Source organism: Heterocephalus glaber, unplaced genomic scaffold (genome assembly GCF_053883595.1).
Source record: "Heterocephalus glaber isolate CG9 unplaced genomic scaffold, H.glaber_assembly_v1.0 deba00000943, whole genome shotgun sequence".
Taxonomy (NCBI): domain Eukaryota; kingdom Metazoa; phylum Chordata; class Mammalia; order Rodentia; family Bathyergidae; genus Heterocephalus; species Heterocephalus glaber.
The window spans coordinates 7574707-7595306 of record NW_028258175.1 but is presented as its reverse complement, the minus strand read 5'-3'; the positions used below and the strand labels follow the sequence as shown (position 1 = coordinate 7595306).

General features: G+C 40.6%; 1 protein-coding gene across 9 annotated transcripts in view; it reads right to left on the bottom strand.

The window, feature by feature from the left end:
- Positions 1–20591, bottom strand: part of Dnah3 (dynein axonemal heavy chain 3) — a 173084-nt gene extending 152493 nt beyond the window's left edge. For 3 of the 9 annotated variants that reach the window (XR_015450387.1, XM_087208878.1, XM_087208880.1), the window contains exons 1-8: positions 15954–20307; positions 15804–15853; positions 11934–12038; positions 11221–11443; positions 7399–7468; positions 6840–7014; positions 4057–4246; positions 2223–2418 (exon numbers count right to left, since the gene is read on the bottom strand). Coding sequence is in view for 8 of the 9 variants with exons in the window: in XM_087208878.1 (XP_087065004.1) it covers positions 2223–2418; positions 4057–4246; positions 6840–7014; positions 7399–7468; positions 11221–11443; positions 11934–12038; positions 15804–15853; positions 15954–16377 (1433 nt within the window). In the remaining variant the exon portion in view is untranslated. The other 6 variants (XM_087208874.1, XM_087208875.1, XM_087208876.1 and 3 more) reach the window with 5 other exon arrangements.
- Positions 20592–20600: the final 9 nt, after the last annotated feature.

The following is a 20600-nucleotide window of genomic DNA, read 5'->3' as shown; positions in this document are numbered from 1 at the left end:
CAGTACCTTTACTGAATGGCCACAGTATGCCAACCACTTCTTTAAACACTTTTACCCAACCCAAGCAGGTAGTGTTATTCATTTACATATAAAAAACAGAGTCACAGAGGGATTAATTTTCCAAGAAATCACATAGTTAATTAGTGATCAAGGAAGAACAACAACTCAGGCAGTATAGCTTCAGAACCAATTCCTTTTTTTTTTTTTTTTTTTGGTACTGGGGATTGAACTCAGGACCTCTCACTTTCAAGGCAGGCGGTGGAACCACTGAGTTAAATCTGCAGCCCACTTCAGAGCCAATTCTATAAATTACTACTCTTTACACACTTCTGTCTACTTAGGAAATTACCCCCCACCATCCAGTATTCAGGGTGTATCTCCAATGCCTTAAAAAGTTGAATCTAATTCAAAGAAGAAAATGTGGTGTTTTTTTTTTTTATCATGATGGGCTCTGGCTGATTTTACCCTTAATTTTTTTTTTAAATATAAGTAAATTTGTGAGAAAAATATTAGAAAAACAAATGAGTTCTCCAAACAACAAGGCTCCCTTAAGATTAAACATGTTCAAAGTCAGAGATCCTCCTAAAACAAAATATATGAGCCACTGATAAGTTCAGCCAACCAAAATCAAGCACAAATATCTACCTCTAACTTTTTGAATAAGAACTCAGATAGTGGCAGTTAACCAGTTCACTAGCCTGACCTTTCAGTAAACTCACTTTCTTGAAGGGCCTATAAACAAACAGACAAACACAAACCCCAGTATTCTCTTCTTCCAGAACAACTAATGAATGCATAAATAAAATTTGGTATAGCCACACAATAGGCTATTATTCAGCCATGAAAAGGAATGTAGTACTGATAAATGCTTCAATGTAGATAAACATTGAAAGCATTGTTTAAAGAAATAAACTAGACACAAAAGGTCGTCTTTTATGTGATTTCATTTATATGGAATGTCCAGAAGAGACCAATCCTCAGGGACAGAAAGCATATGAGTGGTTGTCAGGGGCTAACAGGAAGGAAGGATGGAGAGTGACTGCTAATGGGTACAGGGTTTCTTTATGGAATGATGAAAATATTCTAGCCAGCAGTATAAAGGTTACAAAAATTTGTCAGTATACAAAAAAGTACACCATTGTGCACTTTAAAAGGGTGGATTTTATGGAATGTGAATTACAGCTGGCCTCCAGATCTGTGGGATCCACATGAACTGATTCAACCAGCCATGAATGAAAAATATTTGAAAAACAAATTGCTCCTGTATGTGGACGCTTTTCTCTTGTCATTATTTTCTAAACAGTATAACAACTATTTACAAGGCATTTACATTGCACTAGATATTACAAGGAATCTAGGGGTGATTTAAAGTATATGGGAGGATATGGAGATTATATGCAAATACTGCGCCATTTCACACAAGGGATTGAACACCCATGAATTTTGGTAACTTTTGGCAGTCCTACAACTGATCCTATGTGTATAATGAGTCAACTGTGTATCTCAGTTTTTAAAAACTGAAAAAAAAAAAAAGTGACATCTCTACCTGCTTTGGACTCCTACAATTTTTGTCGCCAATTAAGTCATTGACAAATATAATTGAGAGATGACTGCTTACAAGCCCTGTGCTGGTACTGATTTCATAAAGGACTAAGACCCAACCTCTTACACATTTCATAGGTAGAGAGAAACAGACAGGTATATACACAATTATAATTTAGGGTCAGACATGTCATAGTGGAGGTAAGTGATGGTGAACTAACACTTCCTGGGTACTTAAGTTGTATCATAAACAGTTCTAAGTACTTTGTGTATAATAAGTTATTTATTCCTCCTATCAACCTCATGAAGTGGGAACTCTTATTACCCCAATTTCAGGGATAAGGGAGACATGGAGAAGTGTCATAGCATACCCATATCACCTAAGAAGCAGCAGAGCCAGGATTTGGACCTGCAGTGACTGGCTCCAGGATGTGCTCTAAACCAGCATGCTACAGTGCTTACAGACAGGTGCTGGGGGCCCTTCAAGTACAAAGAAGGCCCACTTAAGCTTGTGTGGGGGGTTCTCAATCATAGTTGATTTGCAATTTTGATCTAAGATTTTTGTTCATCTCATTTTGCTGCAGGTTCAGGGCTACTCCAGCTGTGCCCTGCCTAGGAAGCTTGCTTATTCATGGAAGCAACAAAGAAAGGAGACAACAGGGAGGGGAGGCCCTTCTTACTCTGTAAACCACAGGTCTTTCAGGATGAGCATCATGGGGTTCACCGTGTGCAGATGCTCCTCATTCCACTTGTGAGCACCCCTGTAGGCACTATGCCAGGGCACAGGGGCCCGGATCACTCTGTGAGGAAAAAGGCGGGGGATGTTCTTGATGAAGAGCCTCTTCCTCTCCATTGGATCCATGAGGATGTAATCAACTAGAAGGAAGAGAGCAAATACTCCATTATTAGGTAGTGACCTTCAACATCCTGTACTTTTTTTTTCAATGCTGGGGATTAAAACCAGAGCCTTCATGCTGAGCTACATCCCCAGCCCCCCCCCCTTTTCCATTTTTAAAATTTTGAGACAAGGTCTCACTAAGTCACTAAATTGCCCAGGCTGGGCTTGAACTTGATCCTCCTGCCTCAGCTTCCTAGAGTTCTAGGATTACAGGCATCTGGCTTAACTTCTTGTGCTCTTATCATCAAATTCATAAGGCAACTGAGCCTCTGTCCGTTCACACTGGGAAATGCTACCTCATTTGCAAGGTCATTGAAGTTCTATTCTGTTGGTATGTTTCCTTCTGAAAATATTTCATGGGGAGAAGGAATGGAAGTTCGCAGGGTGGAGCACTCAGAATCAGGTTCAGTCCTGATAAGATATTTAGCATTCTGAATGACCATGCACCTGTATTTGCTCATAGCTCCTTAGTCATAATTGCTCACATTAAGATAGTTACCCAAAAATCAATATAATGGCTATCACCAGATATTTACAAATGGAAATTTAGAAATCAAATTTTTACATGCTAAGGAACGAAAGATTGAGAAAAGTTTCATAAAAGAAGTCACTTTTGTGCTGGGTCATAAATGAATGGGAGTTTGTTAGACAGGAAGAGAAAAGACAAGCATTTGGGACAGAGGGAATAGCATGTAAGGAGGTGAAGTGCTACCACTGTTACTTAAGGATCTGTGAGCTATGCTGTGGCAGAAGCATCAGGTGCAAATGGTGAAGTTAGAGGTGATAAAACTGGAGAAACAAGTTGGAGCTGGAAGTAAAGGCCCTGACATGTTCACTCATGGAAGCTGGTTTCTGTGTGAGGGTAGACAAGAAGCCATTACACTGACATCATTATAAAGTTAGTTAGGAAAGTTTAAAGAAAGACTAAACAACTTGGTAGATGAGATAGCAAGGTATATAACTACGAGGACCACACCTCCGCTTTAATGCTTCTCACATTACTCATTCATCATCAAATGTTTCCCAACAACTTACCGTGTGCACAAGACATGGCTAAGGATGAAGTAGAAGGGGAATCAATAATACAACCATCCCATCCAAGTGCTAGTGGTCTAATAAGGAGTCAAGACCCGCAGGAGATGAAACAACAATGCCGGTGTCAAAAACAATAGGGAAATAAAGGCATGGGAGAATTTGCAAAGGAGTTGAAAGTAGAAACAAGAAGTGTTATAAATGCAGAGGAGGGAGGCACCATGAGGGCTGAAGAGAAAAAAATGCTTTAGAGAAGATACAGGTCTTGGACTGGATTTTAAAGTTTAAATAGGCTCTTGCTACCCATAGTGTTGCTTCATCTGTGTTACCTGTGAACTTGTTAGAAATGCAGAATAATGATCTGTGCCCCAAGGCAAATCTACTGAATCAGAATCTGCGTTTTAACAAGATCCTTGGGTAATGTGGGTGTACACTAACGTGGGAAGAGCTAGTATAGACATTAGTGATGGTGGCTGGGGTGAGAGAGCTTTTGAATTACAGGTTAAATCATTGGGGTGTATTCAATGGAAACAATGAAAGACGGTGCCTTCATGTAGGAGCCCCCTATTTATGCCCAGCCTTACCAATGCTTTTCATGAGGCCACTGTAATAGTCATTTTCCATTTCATCCACAAGGGCAACCAGCAGGGGTTCCAAGGAGGGACTTGTCAGCAGCTTGGTAGAAATCAGCTTTGAAATCCGAACCATCACTCCGTCCTCCCCAGGGGCAATCATGTCTTTTCGGATTCCGTTGGTTACATAGTAATAGTATCTCTTCCATAAACAAATCAGCGAGAAAATCATTACTGGGTATCTTGCCCACCTGTCCCACCCATCAGCTGACAAGAGAACCTGTTCACACAGCAGCCATCCTCACCCTTCGCTTACTACAACCTTGCTTTTGGGGTCTGTCGCTTCACACTCACTGCAATGAGACACTGGTCTTTCCCATGATTCTGGAAGATTCAACCAAAGCCAGAGATTTTTCAGTGGGGAATAACACTTGTCAAATGCCACACAGTGAGAGACAGTGGAGTGAATACAAAGTCCAGGGATGAGTACAGATGCATACCTGGTGACCTTTAAAGAGTAATAACAAGCTCCTAAAATGGACTCAAATAATTCACCCTTCTAGGTTTTTTTTTTTTTTTTTTTTGGTACCAGGGATCGAACTCGGGTCCTTGAGCTTGCACAGCAGGCGGCGAAACCACTGACCTAAATCCCCGGCCCATAATTCACCCTTCTGAACAACAGTGATCCTCTACAAAGCACTCTGATCTGTGGCATGTAGCTGTCTGGGGAAAATCTTTCTAAAGTCTGACCGACAGTTATGATGGTTCCAATCCAAACATGGGCTTTTGAGTTTGGAAAGCAACACAAACACAAAAACTAAACAAAAATGCCCAATGTGATCCAAGGATTTCAGAAAATTTTGTTTATGTAGGGTTTGGCTCTGAGCTGCTGCTGGCTCAGAAAAGAAATAATTTCAGACAGAAGGAATAATTTCAGACAAGGAGAAGCACAACTTGTGGAAAGGATGTGAAATTTGCATTTCAATGCCAACTATCTGTGGTCAAAAGGGGCTGCTGCTAGTAACTGCAGCCCCCTCTCCTCAACCTTACTGGAAGCAGCTTATACAGAAGCTACTTGACTTGTGGCGAATATTCTACATCAAAAATGTATTGAACACACCTAACCCACAGAACAGCCCAGCTTAGCATCACAATACACTGTACAGTATCACTTGTGTCTCCTTGTGATTGTGTGGCTGCAGCTCACTGTCACTGCCACATATGACAAGAGAGGATCATACTGAATATTGCACTACCCCAGGAAAAGATCAAAGTCCAAAATAAGCTTTCTACTGAAAAATATGCATATCACTTTTACACCTGTAAGTAAAAAAAAAATCCTAAGTCAAACCATCACAAGTCAGGATCATATGTACACAGCAGTATTGACAAATTCCCTGATTTTAAGAAATGGGGGTGGGTGGGGCAGAGAGTAAGGCTCCTGCGAAAATGAAGACAGCCAGGCCCTATTTAGGCAGTTGAAGAGTTTTAACAAGCACACTCGGTGACTCTTATCTGCGGGTAAGTTTGAGAAATGCTGCGTAGCTCGTTGCTTAATTTATCTATGCTCCAATTTCCAAACCTGGACAATGGGGATAATCATGGTACCCAAATCTTGAATGGGTTCAAGCAGCTAGCAGGTTTAGCACAGAATTTTGCCAAGAGCAATAGTCAGTCACCGTTTTTATTATTAAGTATTTTGTTACACACGATAAGCCCAAAAGCTGCTTGTCTTTTAGCCTTTGTTCTAAAGTCCAAGAACATGCTAAGGGGAGCAGACATGATATGGTGGGATATGGCAGAAGGTGTGGGCTCTGGTCCCTTATGTATCACTAATTACCAGTGTAGCCCTGAAGAACTGACTTCATCACTTTGGGTCTGTTTCCCTAGTTGTAAAATGGGGATGGGCAGGGCTGCAGATTTAGGTCAGTGGTTTTGTCGCCTGCTGTGCAAGCCCAAGAACCCGAGTTCAATCCCTGGTACCAAAAAAAAAAAATGGGGATGGGCAAACCTTCCTATCATCCATACATTTGACAACTATTAACTTTGTTTTTTTAAGACATGGGCTGGAAACTCAGACATCTACCTGGAGCCAGGCAGGTAATATAACAAATGAAAGTGGCTGGATGTAACAAAACTGTAAACAGTAGTGAGGACAATGACCAATGGGAGAATATATTTTTCATTTAATAGAAGCTACTACTGAGCTCCAAGTATTTTAGCTTTTTGAGGAGAGGTTGAAAATCTAACTTGAGATTTCCCTCTTTTTAAGAATACATCTATAGGCCATATTTGGCTGTGATAAGGCTGCCAGAAAAAATATAGGACACACTTGGATATACTTATACTTAAAAAAGCATTCATTGTTTATCTGAAATTCAAATTTAACTGGGTGTACTGTTTCTTGTTTGGAAAAACCAGCAAGCTGAGACTATGGGCCAACATTTTGCAACCTATTTTTTAAGAGGACCCAAAGGCACCAATTTCCAAGCCTTGATAGATCAGATCTCTCCCCTTCTCTCTCCTCCTCTTCCTCCTCTTCTTCCTTTCTTTGTCTGTCTGTCTGTCTCTCTCTCTGTCTCTCTCTCTCTCTCTCTCTCTCTCTCTCTCTCTCACACACACACACACACACACACACACACACACACACACACCATTTAGCACTCTATCATGCCATCTGGACTTTGCAATTCTTAAAACATTCATCAGGTTGCTCTGCTATTCTCCTTCAGTTTAAATCACTCAGATACCAAGAGTAATATTTAGCAAAAAGAAAGGGGACAACAAGAATGTACCTCCAGGTCTAATGCAGATGGAGTTTTTTCTTTATTTTCTATTTCCATCTCCTGCTGTAACATCACATTAATCTGCTGTTCTGGACTCATTGGCCTGCTTCCTGGGAGGGTCAAAGATGTATTCACCTCCTTCTTCATGGGTGAGGAGGTTGAGATGTTGCAGGCCATCTTGGTCCTGAAAAGTAGACACAGCTCAGCCCTAGGGGCTCCACAGAGGGCCTGTGATGTTAGACCCACTTCCTACAATGTGGTTAGTGTCATTCTGCAGTAGGAGTCCCTCTCCTCCATGTCCTCTAGTGGCATGTGTGTGTATTTCAAAGATGACTCTAGCCACTACACACCTCATAGACATCTTAACACTGATTTTGCTTAGTTGGTTAATTGATTTTTGTTTAGAGCCTAAAAAATTTGGACTAAGGCAAATAATGGGGGGGGGGGTGTCATGGAATGTCTGGAATGCTTTGAAGGCAAGAATCAGAGCATAGTTTCAATAAAGCCATAACCTCCTTGGGATCAAGCCAGTGTCTTACGTTCTCCAGTGACCACAATGACATTTTACCTAGTGGGGTCCTCATTGACTCTGGAGGAGAACTTCATCTTCTTGTTGGGCTGTGATGAGCTTTTAGTTCCTGCAGGAGTAAAGAAGAAAGATGTCAGTGATGGGGAATGGTCTTGCGCCATTCTCTGTCCACAGAGACACGACTCTTGGAAAAATCAAAGAACACACTAAGGGGAGCGGACCTGGTATGGTGGGACAAGGCAGATGGGGGCTCTGGTCCCTCATGTATCACTAATTACCCATGTGACCCTGAAGAACTGACTTCATCACTTTGGATCTCAGTTTCCCTAGCTGTAAAATGGGAACAGGCATACCTTCTATTCATCCCTACACTTACAACTATTAATAACTGCCTACTCAATTTGCTTCCCAATACTATACTCTATTTTCTAAGCATCGGTTAAATTATTGTTTAATGTTTCCCTTGAAATAGACTCAGCCATTTAAACTTAGTGAATTTATTTATTTATTTGTTTGTTTGTTTGTTTATTTATTTATTGGTACTGGGGATCGAACTCAGGACCTTGAGCTTGCACAGCAGGTGCCAGAACCACTGAGCTAAATCCTCAGCCCTTAGTGAATTTATTTTTAAAGAATATTTTATGTGATGATCACAAACAGAAAAACCAGTATTATTTGTAACAAGTATCTAATAGCTGAAAATAGAAGAAAATCATTTGTAATAAATAGAAGGTAACTACAAATACATTCAATAAATTATATAAAAACAATTTTATTAAATTTTACTTAAATACCATGATTTGCTAAAAGCTCTAGTTTGAGGAAATTAATAAATAACAGAGAAATGTTAGAGACATACAAACATTAAATTGATACTTTGAGGGAATCAAGAGAATTGACTCCTACTTAAGATGTATTTTCTAATCACAATAATAATAAGAAAATACTCTTTAAAAATTAAAAATATATTGTACTGTACAAGAACATACTCATCTATGTGAGCTAGATATGAACAGAGTGTGAAGTAAAAGTCATAGCCTTGGGGCCAGGGATTTAGCTCAGTGGTTTCGTCGCCTGCTGCACAAGTGCAAGGACCCAAGTTCAATCCCCGTACCAAAAAAAAAAAAAAGGCATAGCCTTGGCTTCTGGATGCAGAAGCAGGTAGGAGGAGGTAGGAGTCATATCTGGTGGGTAACAGAATCCTAATACACACAATGATGTGTGGAATTAGGACCAGGCTCCAGGGCTAAAGCAAGCCTAAAAAGACTTTATCTGCACTGCCATGCAGATAAAGCCTATGTGTCCTCAATCAATATGGTGGGTAGAGATGTCACAAGAAGGTAATGACAGCTGGACCTAACCGTACATTGCCTCAGGGACCAGATCTATGATGGAAGCTTCAAGCATCAGTGTAAGATCTGAGGGGTAATGTAAGGTCTTAAGGGACACATGGAGACATAAGAAAGCAAGCTATCTTAAGAAGAACACATGAAAATAGTACAAAGTGCATAGTTACATTTATATGCGAACAAACAAAATGAATCTATGGTGACAGAAATCAGAAAGTGGTTACTCTGGAGTGAGATATGTGGAACAAGTGAGAAAACTGATCAGAAAGGAACATAAGGGAAATTTCTCTAGTGATAGAAATGCCTTATATCTTGTTTGTGTGGCAGCCATGTAGTATAAACAATTATCAAAACCCACTGAACTTAACATTTGGGAGCTTTGTATTTTGTTGCATGTGAATTATAATTCAGTAAAAAATAGGTGTGTATGCATGCAGCAAGAAGGAAGACAGAATCTTCAATATAGGCCTGCAAATCAAAATCTCAGCACACATGAGAAAAACTAACACCAGGAGAGACAACCAGTAAACTCAATAATCTAGGGACAGATTCACAAAATGGAAATAATACAGCAAAATCAATATTGCTCCAAAATCAGTTTAAGATCCTCCAAATATAAATTTCCTCTAATGACTAATAAACAGAAATCAGCTCTAGTAAGGACTTGAATAACAGATATTTATCAGTTTCTATCTTGCTGGCTTTCTCAGTTTATGTTTATGTTTTAGCAGTTTATGTTCAAAGACTGGCTTGGCTGAGAATTCCTGTGACAGTTAAATCTGGGAGGTTTTAACTCTAGTTATTTACAGATTACTAACAATTTTACTAATACGAAACAGGAAAATATGATCTTCAAATTAATTACTCTGTAATAAAATTATTAAATGTTACTTGTGTAGACTAAATGTTTATCCAATTCTCTCCCAAATTCACATGTTGAAATTTAATCGATAACATAATGACATTTACAGGAAGGGTCTTTGGAGGTTAGAGCCCTCATCAGAAGAGATCCCAGAGAAATTCCTCAATCTCTTCCAACATATGAGAACACAGCAAGAATACAACCATTTGTGGACCAGGAAGAGGCCCTTACCAGGCACTGAATCTGCTAGTACCCTGATCTCAGACTTCTAACCTCCAGAAGAGCGGTGAGAAATAAATTTCCATTGTTTATAAGCTACCAGTCTATGGTATTTTGTTATGATGGCTCAAACAGGCTATGACAATGGCCATGATATTAGCAATTAGAACTTTAAATGTAAGTTTCTGCATATAATGATATTAAATATTGGTGTATTTAATGTTTGCTGTGTAATCTTGCAGGAATATGCAAAACAACAACATCCTAGAGATGTACCTGTTCCTTTAAATAAACAAATAATACTATTGAGAACTACTTGAAAAAAAAAATCTTCCAAATGATACAGAAAGGGCTATGACTAAAGAAATAGAATAAGAAATTGGGAGAAATCTTAAGTAAAACCCTTTAGAAAATCTGAAAATAAAAAGGTATTGTCATCAAAACAGAAAACACTTATTAGACATGATAAACTCAAGATTGAACAGAGTTGAAGACACAATTAATGAACTGGAAGATATAACTGAGAAATTCACTTAGACATAGCACAGAGAGGAAAATGAAAAATATGAATGAGCTTGACACATAAAGCAGATTGAATAGCTCCAAAATACTTCTACCACAAATTACTAAAGGATACTCTTTAGTATCCTAAGCAGACATATGTGTACCTGGTGAGATGAAATAAATTAATACTCGTAACATACTATGACAAGCAGTTTCAAAGATAGCCTCCAATGATCTTTACTTTCTGGTATCATGTCTTTGTGTAACCTTCTCCCCTTGAGTATAGGCCAGACGTAGTGATTCATTTCTAATAAACAGAATATGGTACAAGTTTTGGAATGTGACTTCCAAGATTAACTTCCAAAAATACTGTGCTTTTGTCTTGCTGGCTCTCTCTTGTTTTGCTCTCTCCCTCCCTTACTCTAACAGAAGCCAGAAGTGATGTCCTACAGAGAGGTACACATGGTGAGAGACTAATGTCAAAGCCCAACAGCCAGCAAGGACCCAAGGATGTGAATGAGCTAGGATCCTCCCCTAGTTGCCTTTGATGATGGTGGCTCTGGCTGACACCATGACTGCACCTTCTTGAGAGACCCAGAGCCAGAATGACCCATTTAAGCCATGCCCAGATTCCTGACCTGCAGAGACTGTGATAATAAATGCTTGGTTTAAGCCACAATGTTTTGGGGGTAATTTGTGATGCAGGAATCAATTATATAATTACATAGAACAGTACCTAAGTATATGCAAAAGATCCATAAATGTTAGCCACTGCAATAATTTCCATTTCATAGATGAGGAAAATGAAGCTCTATAAAGTTATTCAAAGTTAGCTGTACAAGAGGGAGAACTGGGGCTAGAACCCAGGAGCAGAGTTTCACTCCGAAGCCTCACTCTGCACAAAACATGGCACACTGCCACAAGTACCTGATAGCAGCCCCCGGGTGATCCTGTCCCTAGGGGCATTGATGATGACTGGCTGGTAGATCTTTATCAAGTCTTTCAGCTTTAGATCTCGGGCCATCAATGAGTAATTGTTGGCAATGGAATCACTGGGCCCACGGTGGTGGTGCTGCTCTTTGAAGGGCACAGATAGGGTCCATGAGGTACGTTGCATCAAGGGGGGATAAAAGCTGTGCAACATGACAGTCTATAAGGGAAGAAATGCAGAGCGAGGCACAATTAGGGATGTCTCTGTGAGCCTGGGTTCTTCTTAAACTGAGACTCACAGCGCTCCATATCCCTTATGTAGTTTCTACTTTCTGTGAGCTCAGTGGAAATACTTTCTGAATAAACATCAATTGTACTTCTCTGACCACTGTGTAACAGTGGGCTCTCCACAATAGAATCAAATGATTACATCTCATCTTTATTCCTCACGGACATGGCTATAAGGAAGACAGAGTTACCCTCATTTTACAGTTGAAGATACAGAAGTTCAGAGGGTTTCAAAAACACGTAATTCTTTCTCCCACACTGCTGCAGATTTGTCTAGTGGCAAAAACAACCAAAGCCCTTAATCTCATTTGTCAAGTCTGAATGTTTGTGCCCTACTGGTGCCTCCTGAATACTAAGAGGTGCTGGGGGTGTTTTTCACCTTGTCATCCTCAGCAGAAGAGTCTGCAGTCAGGGGTGCATACCTGATAGAGTTCAGATGGTTCATTATCAACAGATGCAGGCAGGGGAGGCAGCTCTGGCCTTGTCTGGGGGTGGCTCATGTGGTGTATCGAGTCACTTTTGTCGAGCTGTGGGAAATGGGAACAGAGCCATTCTTCAGGTACGAGGAGACATTTCCACGCCTCTGAAGCTGGTAAGGACTAGAGGTCCTCAGGAATGGTTTGTGGCACACAGTCCTACTCACAAAACACCCCTTTCACTTCTCTCCATTAAATATGTTTCATTTTTTAAAATCTTTAGCCTGTCTCTTCTCTAGTATCTCCTCCTTGGCTTCTCCTCTATGAGCTAATCTGGATATGTTCCTTTCTCCCAGGAAGAGGCCTAATTCTGAGGGTACCCCCAGCTGCCCTCTTACCCTAGAGTGTGATTAAAAAGTGGTGGTTTCTTAAAACTGACTCTTGCATTTCACATATGCAAAGTTCCAGATAGAAATTTGCTCAGACAGTCATACTACATTTTATGTCTGCTTAGCACACACATAAGCAATTCTCGGTGCTCCCATCGAAGAGCAGGTATGCGTGAATCTACCATTCCATGAAGGAGTGCACACTGGGGAGCAGCCTCAGATAGGTGTGAACAAAACATGTGTTTCCCACAGCCACTCTCAGTTCCCGTGTGCCTCTCCAACTCTCCTGAATAGAGCTGAAAGGGTCTGCAGTACTGAACAGTATTACATGTTTTTGTCCTAAGGCCCACTATACACAAGACAATAATTTCATCTGGGGCTATGAAAAAGACACTGTAATGTGTTCCAACACTGGAGAAAAAACTGCTGGCCCAGACTTACAGAAAGGTGTTGCTATATAGCACTTTAAAGTTGGTCTGAAGGATTTTCAAGGGCCATTTTGGCTCTTTGGTTTTCACCTTAGGCAATACTTTTGGACTTAAGTCTTGTGTAAGATGAGACATTGTTATATGAATTTGACTTATTTGGATCTGCAAATTATGTCATGCAAGATCACTGGTGAGAGGTCAGGTGGAGGAGGAGGATATGACTCAATATTAGTAGTGGGCGCCCCTGCCCTCCACCATGTCCCAACCAACCCCTTACTGCTGATTCCCATTAATCTCCACTGTCTCTCCTGGAGCACCTACTTCATTAAATAATAACAACAGCAATGACATCTGCCATTATGCCAAATTATTAAGAACCAGCTTCTTTACAATCTTAGAATTTTTTTTTGTACCCACATTCTAGTCGATGAAACTAAGAGCCAGGGACAACAAGTAACATATCCCAGCCACATGAGATGCAGATTTGTCTTCTAAGTTAATGGCTTTTAAATACACATCACTTTGAACCTCAACACATTGGAAATAGCAAGTATTACTTACATAGCAAATTACTTTAGGAAGGTTGTGGACCTTAAAATTAAATGAAAATATCCAAACCCATAAACAGAGATGTACACTGAGCTTGGGATCTTTAAAAACATGAAATGGGTTCATTGATCTCATAGTTTAATTTAATTGTTCTCAAAAAACTGTGGCATATTGGAATCACCAATGGTACTTTATTCAAAGTAGGAATGCTTCAGTCCTACCTCAAACATGATGCATTTGAGAACAACTGACTCCACTGTTTTCATCATACAAAACCATAGAACTTGTTCTGTTGATTAAAACCAACCCCTCTGTCTTTCTCAGTCTAAGTTATGAGAATTTGACCAATCATCTCCAAGTGTTCCGTCTTCAACTAATGAAATTAATTCTAAATCTGCACTGATGAGGCAAACAAAATGAAAAAAATCCCAGAGTCAACTGGAAAGGAATCTGATTATCCAAAGTAGGTACTATACCATCCAAGAAAGATTTTAGCAGCAATACTCCCAGGGATATGAAGTCACTTATTTCTTTCACGATCCCAGATGTAAAACATGTACAGGTTGATAGGATAGGGCTGTCTGTGTTGTGTCTTTGCAAGCAACAGGGTTTTGTGGCCAGTGGAAATCTTCCCTTTGGCCTAGATTTTAAATCTATTCCAAATAAAAATTTTCATTACAAGAACAACAAACGAACACCACAAAATTGGAACATCTTGATTAAGTTACAAATTTACAATGACCGAATGAGTAATTATTAAAAAAAAAACTGCCCTTCTGCAATCAAGAAGAATATTAACATTATTCAAGCATTATCTTGGAATTCATTGGTCTACCCAGGGTAGGGAAAAACCTGACTTCATTCCTGACACCAATTGAGATAGTAGTCTTCCCACCAAAAGAAACAGAGTGTATCCTTAGTGGCTATAACTGGTTCTACTCCAGTTTTAGTCCATGTTGTACAATGTGGCTAATCCCATCCCTTGGCTCCAGAACAAGACATGAGACACAGGTCTGACCATCAGACTATTCCATCTTCCTAGACACAGTAATTGGTTCAGGGAAAAGCATGTGACCCAAGCTGGGTTGACCAGGGTATTTCCTGACATTTTCACTGGAGCTATTGATAAAGAGCACTCTGTTTTCATTAGAGTCACCAACTATGAGGTTATTTATGGTAGAACAGATAATAGTCATCTTCATGTCAAGTGGGGACAAGTCTGCCTTAGAATGAAGTCAACACAGAAGCAAGCAGAATCACCAGAATGAGAAAGACTGAATCTCGATGACATCATCTGGAACCCTGGATATCACTTGGACTTCTTGATTACTTGATCTCATACACAGATCCTTTTGGGTTTGAGGCAGATTGCATTATATTTATGTCCCCCCCATGCTAACAAATGGTCATCCAAGTTATGGACACAGACACAGATGAATCAGTGACAGAGTGCTCAGGAGAGGGAGCAAAGATACCACAGCATGCAAACAGATAAGCTATTCTTGAGGTATTGAAGAGAGCAAGCCACAAGTATTTCACTAAATGCAACAGGAGCAACAGAACCTCTGCAGAAACAAGATATAAGATAGTTTATAGGCAAAGAAAAAGATTTACACTCAAGAAGTCATAAATACCCCAATACAGAAAACACCTCAGTCTGTAGAATGAATGGAGCACACAAAAGATCAGCAGATCTAAAACTCAATTCCAGAACAGACCCAAGAAAGCGTTCTTGACCAGACCTGGCTAAGAACTATGTTACCTTCAAAGGAAAGGAGATGGAGCTTCTTGGAAGAAATATGTATCCATGCAAAATGGTTTGTTAAATTGTAGGGAGCCTTCATTTCAGAGCCTGGGCTTGGATATTATTAACAAATCTAATTTGATAAAATTCCAATTTTTAAATGCTCCTCGGGGCACTTCAAATGGCAACCTAGTGGATCTTAGCTTTTACAACCAAGATTCTGACACCTAGATTAGGCAGAACCAATACATTTAGGCAGCTTGTTTCTGTTTACACACGATGTTTGCATGCTCTTTACGAAAGTAATTCCCAAATGCTGACCTGAGGACCTGCTACACCAAAAGTACTCAGCTCTCATTAAAAAATACAGATTTCAAAGCTCCAATCCAAATTTTCTAGATCGGAATCTTTGGAGGTAGAGACCGAGACTCCACATTTTTAAGATGTGCCCAGAATACTCTGATGTGCAGCCAGAAATAGGAGCTGTTGGTTGGAATATATGGTCTAATGACTTTAGAAGGGAAGGAAAAAGGACAACAGGTACCTCTAAATTTTTCCTGTTAAACCTGAATACACCCACAGACTAAGTCAGCAAAAATCATATTTCATAGCATATACCATGAACATGTTTAACACACTTGCTAGGTCAAGAGACTCTAACATGCCAATTGGTGTATGACTAGACCATCCCCTTCCCATAAACTCTTAAAGTTCCCTACATTTTGAAAATACAGGAAAAGAAACATGCTTTAAAACTGACACCTACCTTTTGAGATGAGCAATCCATGTCGCCTAAAGTGTCAGCTTTAATTGTACCTATTAAAAATGAGTAAAGAGCTTCAGTAGGGCTGCTCCTCTCCTACCCAGTTGCTCCGAAATCCACAATTCCTTATAGTACAGTGGGGATGACACTGACAATGGAACTTTCCAGATGCTCGAAAACTCCGTTCAGAAGGCTCCCTCTCTGAGGTCATAGACTTCAGGCCTCTGAAGAATTTCCTGGTAGAAGAGGAGAGAAAGGGAAGTAGAGAATAGGGTGCTGCTGGTTTTGTTTTTCCCCCCTCTGGTTCCTGCTCCTTGCAACAGTCACTCTTCCCCTTGAGCAGATCTCTTGGAACTTTTCCTGGAACACAGAAAGGTTCCTGAAGAGGAAAAAAACTGAAACAGACTTTCCCCTCAAATTTATGTAGAAATGCTCCCAACAACAAATTAAAAGAGAAAACAGGGAAGACTCTCTCAAACACCAGCCACCCAGTACTCATCTCCCTTCTCCTTCCTGGGCAGTTTTTACACTGGGGTACAGAAGCTGTACTCAGGCCCTGGGGCCAGTAACCAGGCATCAGCGTCTGTTGCTAAGGGAAGGAGGCCGCTGCTGTGTCTACATACAAGACTGGGCTTGACCTAGCTCCATGTCTGTTCTGTTGACACTGCTGAAGATTCAGCTAGGCAACAGGGAGAACCAGCGACAGAAAGGAAGACAGGAAGGCATTTAGCAATGACCCAGGAAGGCAGAGGAGAGTGGCAAAGAGAGGCCATGCCTTTGGATTGGTCTCAAACGACACAGCATGGTGGTTCAGATCTCAAAATCAAGACCTGGAGACGTCTGGCTCAGATTCTTCTCTTCCCATTAATAAGCTGTATGGCTTGAACAAATTGCTTCATCTCTTTGAGTGAACTTTTTCTCTGTAACTGAGCAATACTGTGAGTACCTGCCTCACAGGCTGGTTTGAAGGTTTAATGAAATACTGTGTATAGAGCAATTTGCACGTAGCAGAAGGTTGGCCAATTTGTCCAGTTTGCCTAAGACTTTTCCAGTTTTAACACTGTAGGTCCTGTGTCCCGGGAACCTCTTTAGTCCTGGGCAAACCGGGACAGTTTGGTCGATCAGTGACATAGGTCCTCTATAAATGTTACAGCTAACATCAATATTATTATAAACAGAAACACAAGCACACATACTCACACACAAGGACCAAAGTTAGCTGCTGACCAAATAGCCACAACACTTGTTACATATGTTCTCTGAAAGCCAGGTTAGATTTACTGAGCTCTTTCTGGGTGCCCTGTTTGCATATCTGCCTTTATTTCATTTCATTTTCCCCCCAAATTCCACAATGCTCTATGGTATAGAAATAGAAACTCAAACTGGGAGATGCATAACTTTCCTAAATTGGTATAACTCATAAGCACTGCTGATACAATCTGAACACAGTTCCCATGACTCTGAATCCAGTGCTTTCCCCAAAGCACCTACCCAGAACACAAAAGTCTTTGAGCTGCTTTGAAGAGCAATGCATAACCCCAAGTGCTTCTATTTCTCCTTTTTCTTACCTTATCCTCAAAATTGGTCTCTACACTTTCAAAATAAACTGAGCTTCCTCATTTCGTAGTGTTTGTATTTTCTGGATAAGGTGTATACAGTCATCCCCCTGTATCTATGGGTTCTGCATCTGGGGATTCAACCATTCATTGATCCAAAATATTTGAGAAAAAAATTGTATCTGTACTGAACATATACAGACTTTCTTCTTGTCATTATTTCCTAAACAATACAGCATAGCAACTATTTTGACAGCATTTACATTGTATTAGTTATTTTACGTAATCTATATATAAAACATATGTGCCTTAAGATACATGCAAATACTGTACCATTTTAATTAAGGGACCTAAGCACCCACAAATTTTGGTATCTGCAGAAGTCCTGGAACTAGTCTCCTATGGATACTGAGATCCAACAGCATAGGTTTTTAATAGCATTTGGCAGAGAACAATTCCACCACTGAATGCAGTAATTAGAATTTGGAATAAATGAGCCAGTGCAAGGGTTCGAGTCTTTTGTTTAGACAGAATTGGGGTTATGATCAGGCTTTCTGCCCTGGGTATGAAACATCATATCCCACATAACCCAACTCTCAATATAAGGAACTGAAGAATTAGAAAGGGCCTGGCACAGGGCTCAGAAGGCCTTCGACCTTGTGCGTGAGTAGGCAACATCCCCCCATCTGAAACTTAGTGTGCTTTAAAAACTGTTCAAGGGGTTGGAGATTTAGCTCAGTGGTTCTGTTGCCTGCCTTGCAAGTGGAAGGGCCCGAGTTTGATCCCCGGTACCAAAAAAAAAAACAAAAAACTGTGTTCAAAACATCAAACAATTATAATAGGTTCTATTTATACAATTTTCCATGACTGGCTCTTAGGACTTAACAAACACCATCTTTTTAAATCTTTTCAAGAATCAAGAAGATGAATGTCATTATCCCAATTTCTTGGTTGAGGAAACTGAGTCATGGAGTTAATTAATATGCCCATAATTATTCAGTGAGGTCAGTAGCAAAGTTGGTACTTGAACCTGGTTATGAAAACTGTTCCATGACTTTAACCAAAAACCAACATGTAGCCTGAGGAAAGATGAAAAATAAGTAAAATACTTGCTAAAAAGAATGAAAGCACCATCCCCTGAGGCCACCTCTCATGTACTAGAAGTATTTGTTATCTGATTTATCTTTCTATTTAGTAATTCCCAAGATGGGATGTGGGCCTCGATCCTCTCAACTCTGTGCCCAGATAAAACACAGGTTGTCCAGTGACATCAGAATTTCAGGTAAACAATTTTCAGGCAAAGTAATGTTTCAGTAGAAGTATGTCCCACTCAACATTTGGGGCATACTTATACCAAAAAGTTATTTGTTTTTACCTGAAATTGAAATTTAACTGAGTATCCTGTATTTTCATTTGTTAAATATAGTAACTTGGAGAAGAGAGGCCAGCCAGGTGCCAGGCTGTTTCTGTCTCTGTGGTATAATATTTTAGGGTCTTAATTCCTTGCTGGGGGAATTTCACACATTTCTTATTCAAAGTCATGTGCCTCTGACAGATCTTTTCTGATGCCTGAAGTAACTGCTTAACAGAGCAAGTGTTGCTAAAAACTTACTTCCTATAGGAGAGGCTGCATGTGGATTTATTTTATCAATCCACTGGATGCTCATTGACAGCCAAGTCCTGATACTACGTGGAGATGCAGAGATGCTAGCTAGATTCCCACCAAGGGGAGTACGTGATGTGCTGGAAGATGCAGTCAACACACAAAGAGAGGCGAAACCTGACTGGTCACCCTACAAAAATGCCAGAAGCGGAAAGAATTAAATGATTCACAGATGTGCCCCTAGATGGTACCCTTAAACAGAAATACCAACTGAAGCCCCAGTTTAACTTTCAAAGCAGCACTTGCTCTGGGAGTGACACAGTGCCTTAGTCTAAGGAAAACAAAACAGCTTTCTAGGTGGGGAAAACATCATATTACAACTGAACAAAGTACAAAGTGCATGAAGGCAAGATTCCCTGAAATTTAAGAATATAGACACAGACATCTATCCATGCTGTCCCATCTCCTTCATTAGCACCTTTTTTTGCAAAGGAGAGGAGTTAGAGTAGGATTCCTTGGTTTATAATTATTGTCATTATCACCAAGCTTATTTCTGTATTCACCAACCTGATTATTTCTAGAAATACAAGGTGGCAGAAGTAATAACATTGAGCATTTCCGAGCTTGTACCGTGCTCAAAAATGGTGAATGCTAAGTTCTTTACAGCCAATCATTGTCCCAGTCTTCACTATAACCCTATGACTTCTTTCTCTCTTTACCTACAGACTTATTCTCTGGGTCACTATGGACACGGGTCTCTGAAGGGAAGGAAATCAACACAGGTTCCTGATGAAAAGGGCCTGAGATTTGTTTAGAAGCACACCAGTGCCTGGGCTTGTCCCTCTTGACATTATACGGATGGAACCATGCTCAGAGAGGTCTCTCTTCCAAGGTCACAGAGCAAGGAACGGAGCCTGGGGCTGACTGCTGGACCTCAGCTCATGGTCTTTACCTGTATGCCCTATGGCAGTGGTTTTCAACCCAGAACACTTCCCCAGGGAACATTTGGCACTGTTGAGGGGACATTTTTGGTTGTCACAACTGGGGAGAGGTCCACTGGTATCTACTGGGTAGAGGCCACATATACTGCTAAACATCCCACAGTCACGGGAAGCCCAGAAGCAGAATCCTCCTACCCAAAGTGCCAACTGCACTGCTGTGGAGAGATCCTGCTCCTTTGGCCTGGATTTGAGACCAGCAAACAGCTCCTGCTCTGACTGGATCCTTGTGAACTGAAGGACTTGTGTTGTTTCAATTTTTTCATCTGTACAACGAAAATAATCTAATCCATCTCCCACAACTGATGACATTTGCATTTGAGGAGTTATGGTTAAAACATTCCAGTCAAGGGGGAAGCACATCACCTGTGGGTCTTGAGCTGCAGAGAAGCTTCTGGAAGGGTTGTCTGGGTGTTTAGGCGGGAAAACGCTATCCTTCACAACCCCAGGTGGCCGAGAACTTTCACTCCAAGCCATGAGTGCAGGATGGGTCACTCTCTCCAAGCTTCAATTCCCTCATCTGTAAACCTCTCCGAACTAGTCCGGTCGCTTCCAAGAGAGTTTGAGGGAGCGAGCACCGCGATGGAAAATTCCCCGTTGGACTTCCGCCCATGCTGGGCGGAGCCAGAGGGGCGGAGCCTGA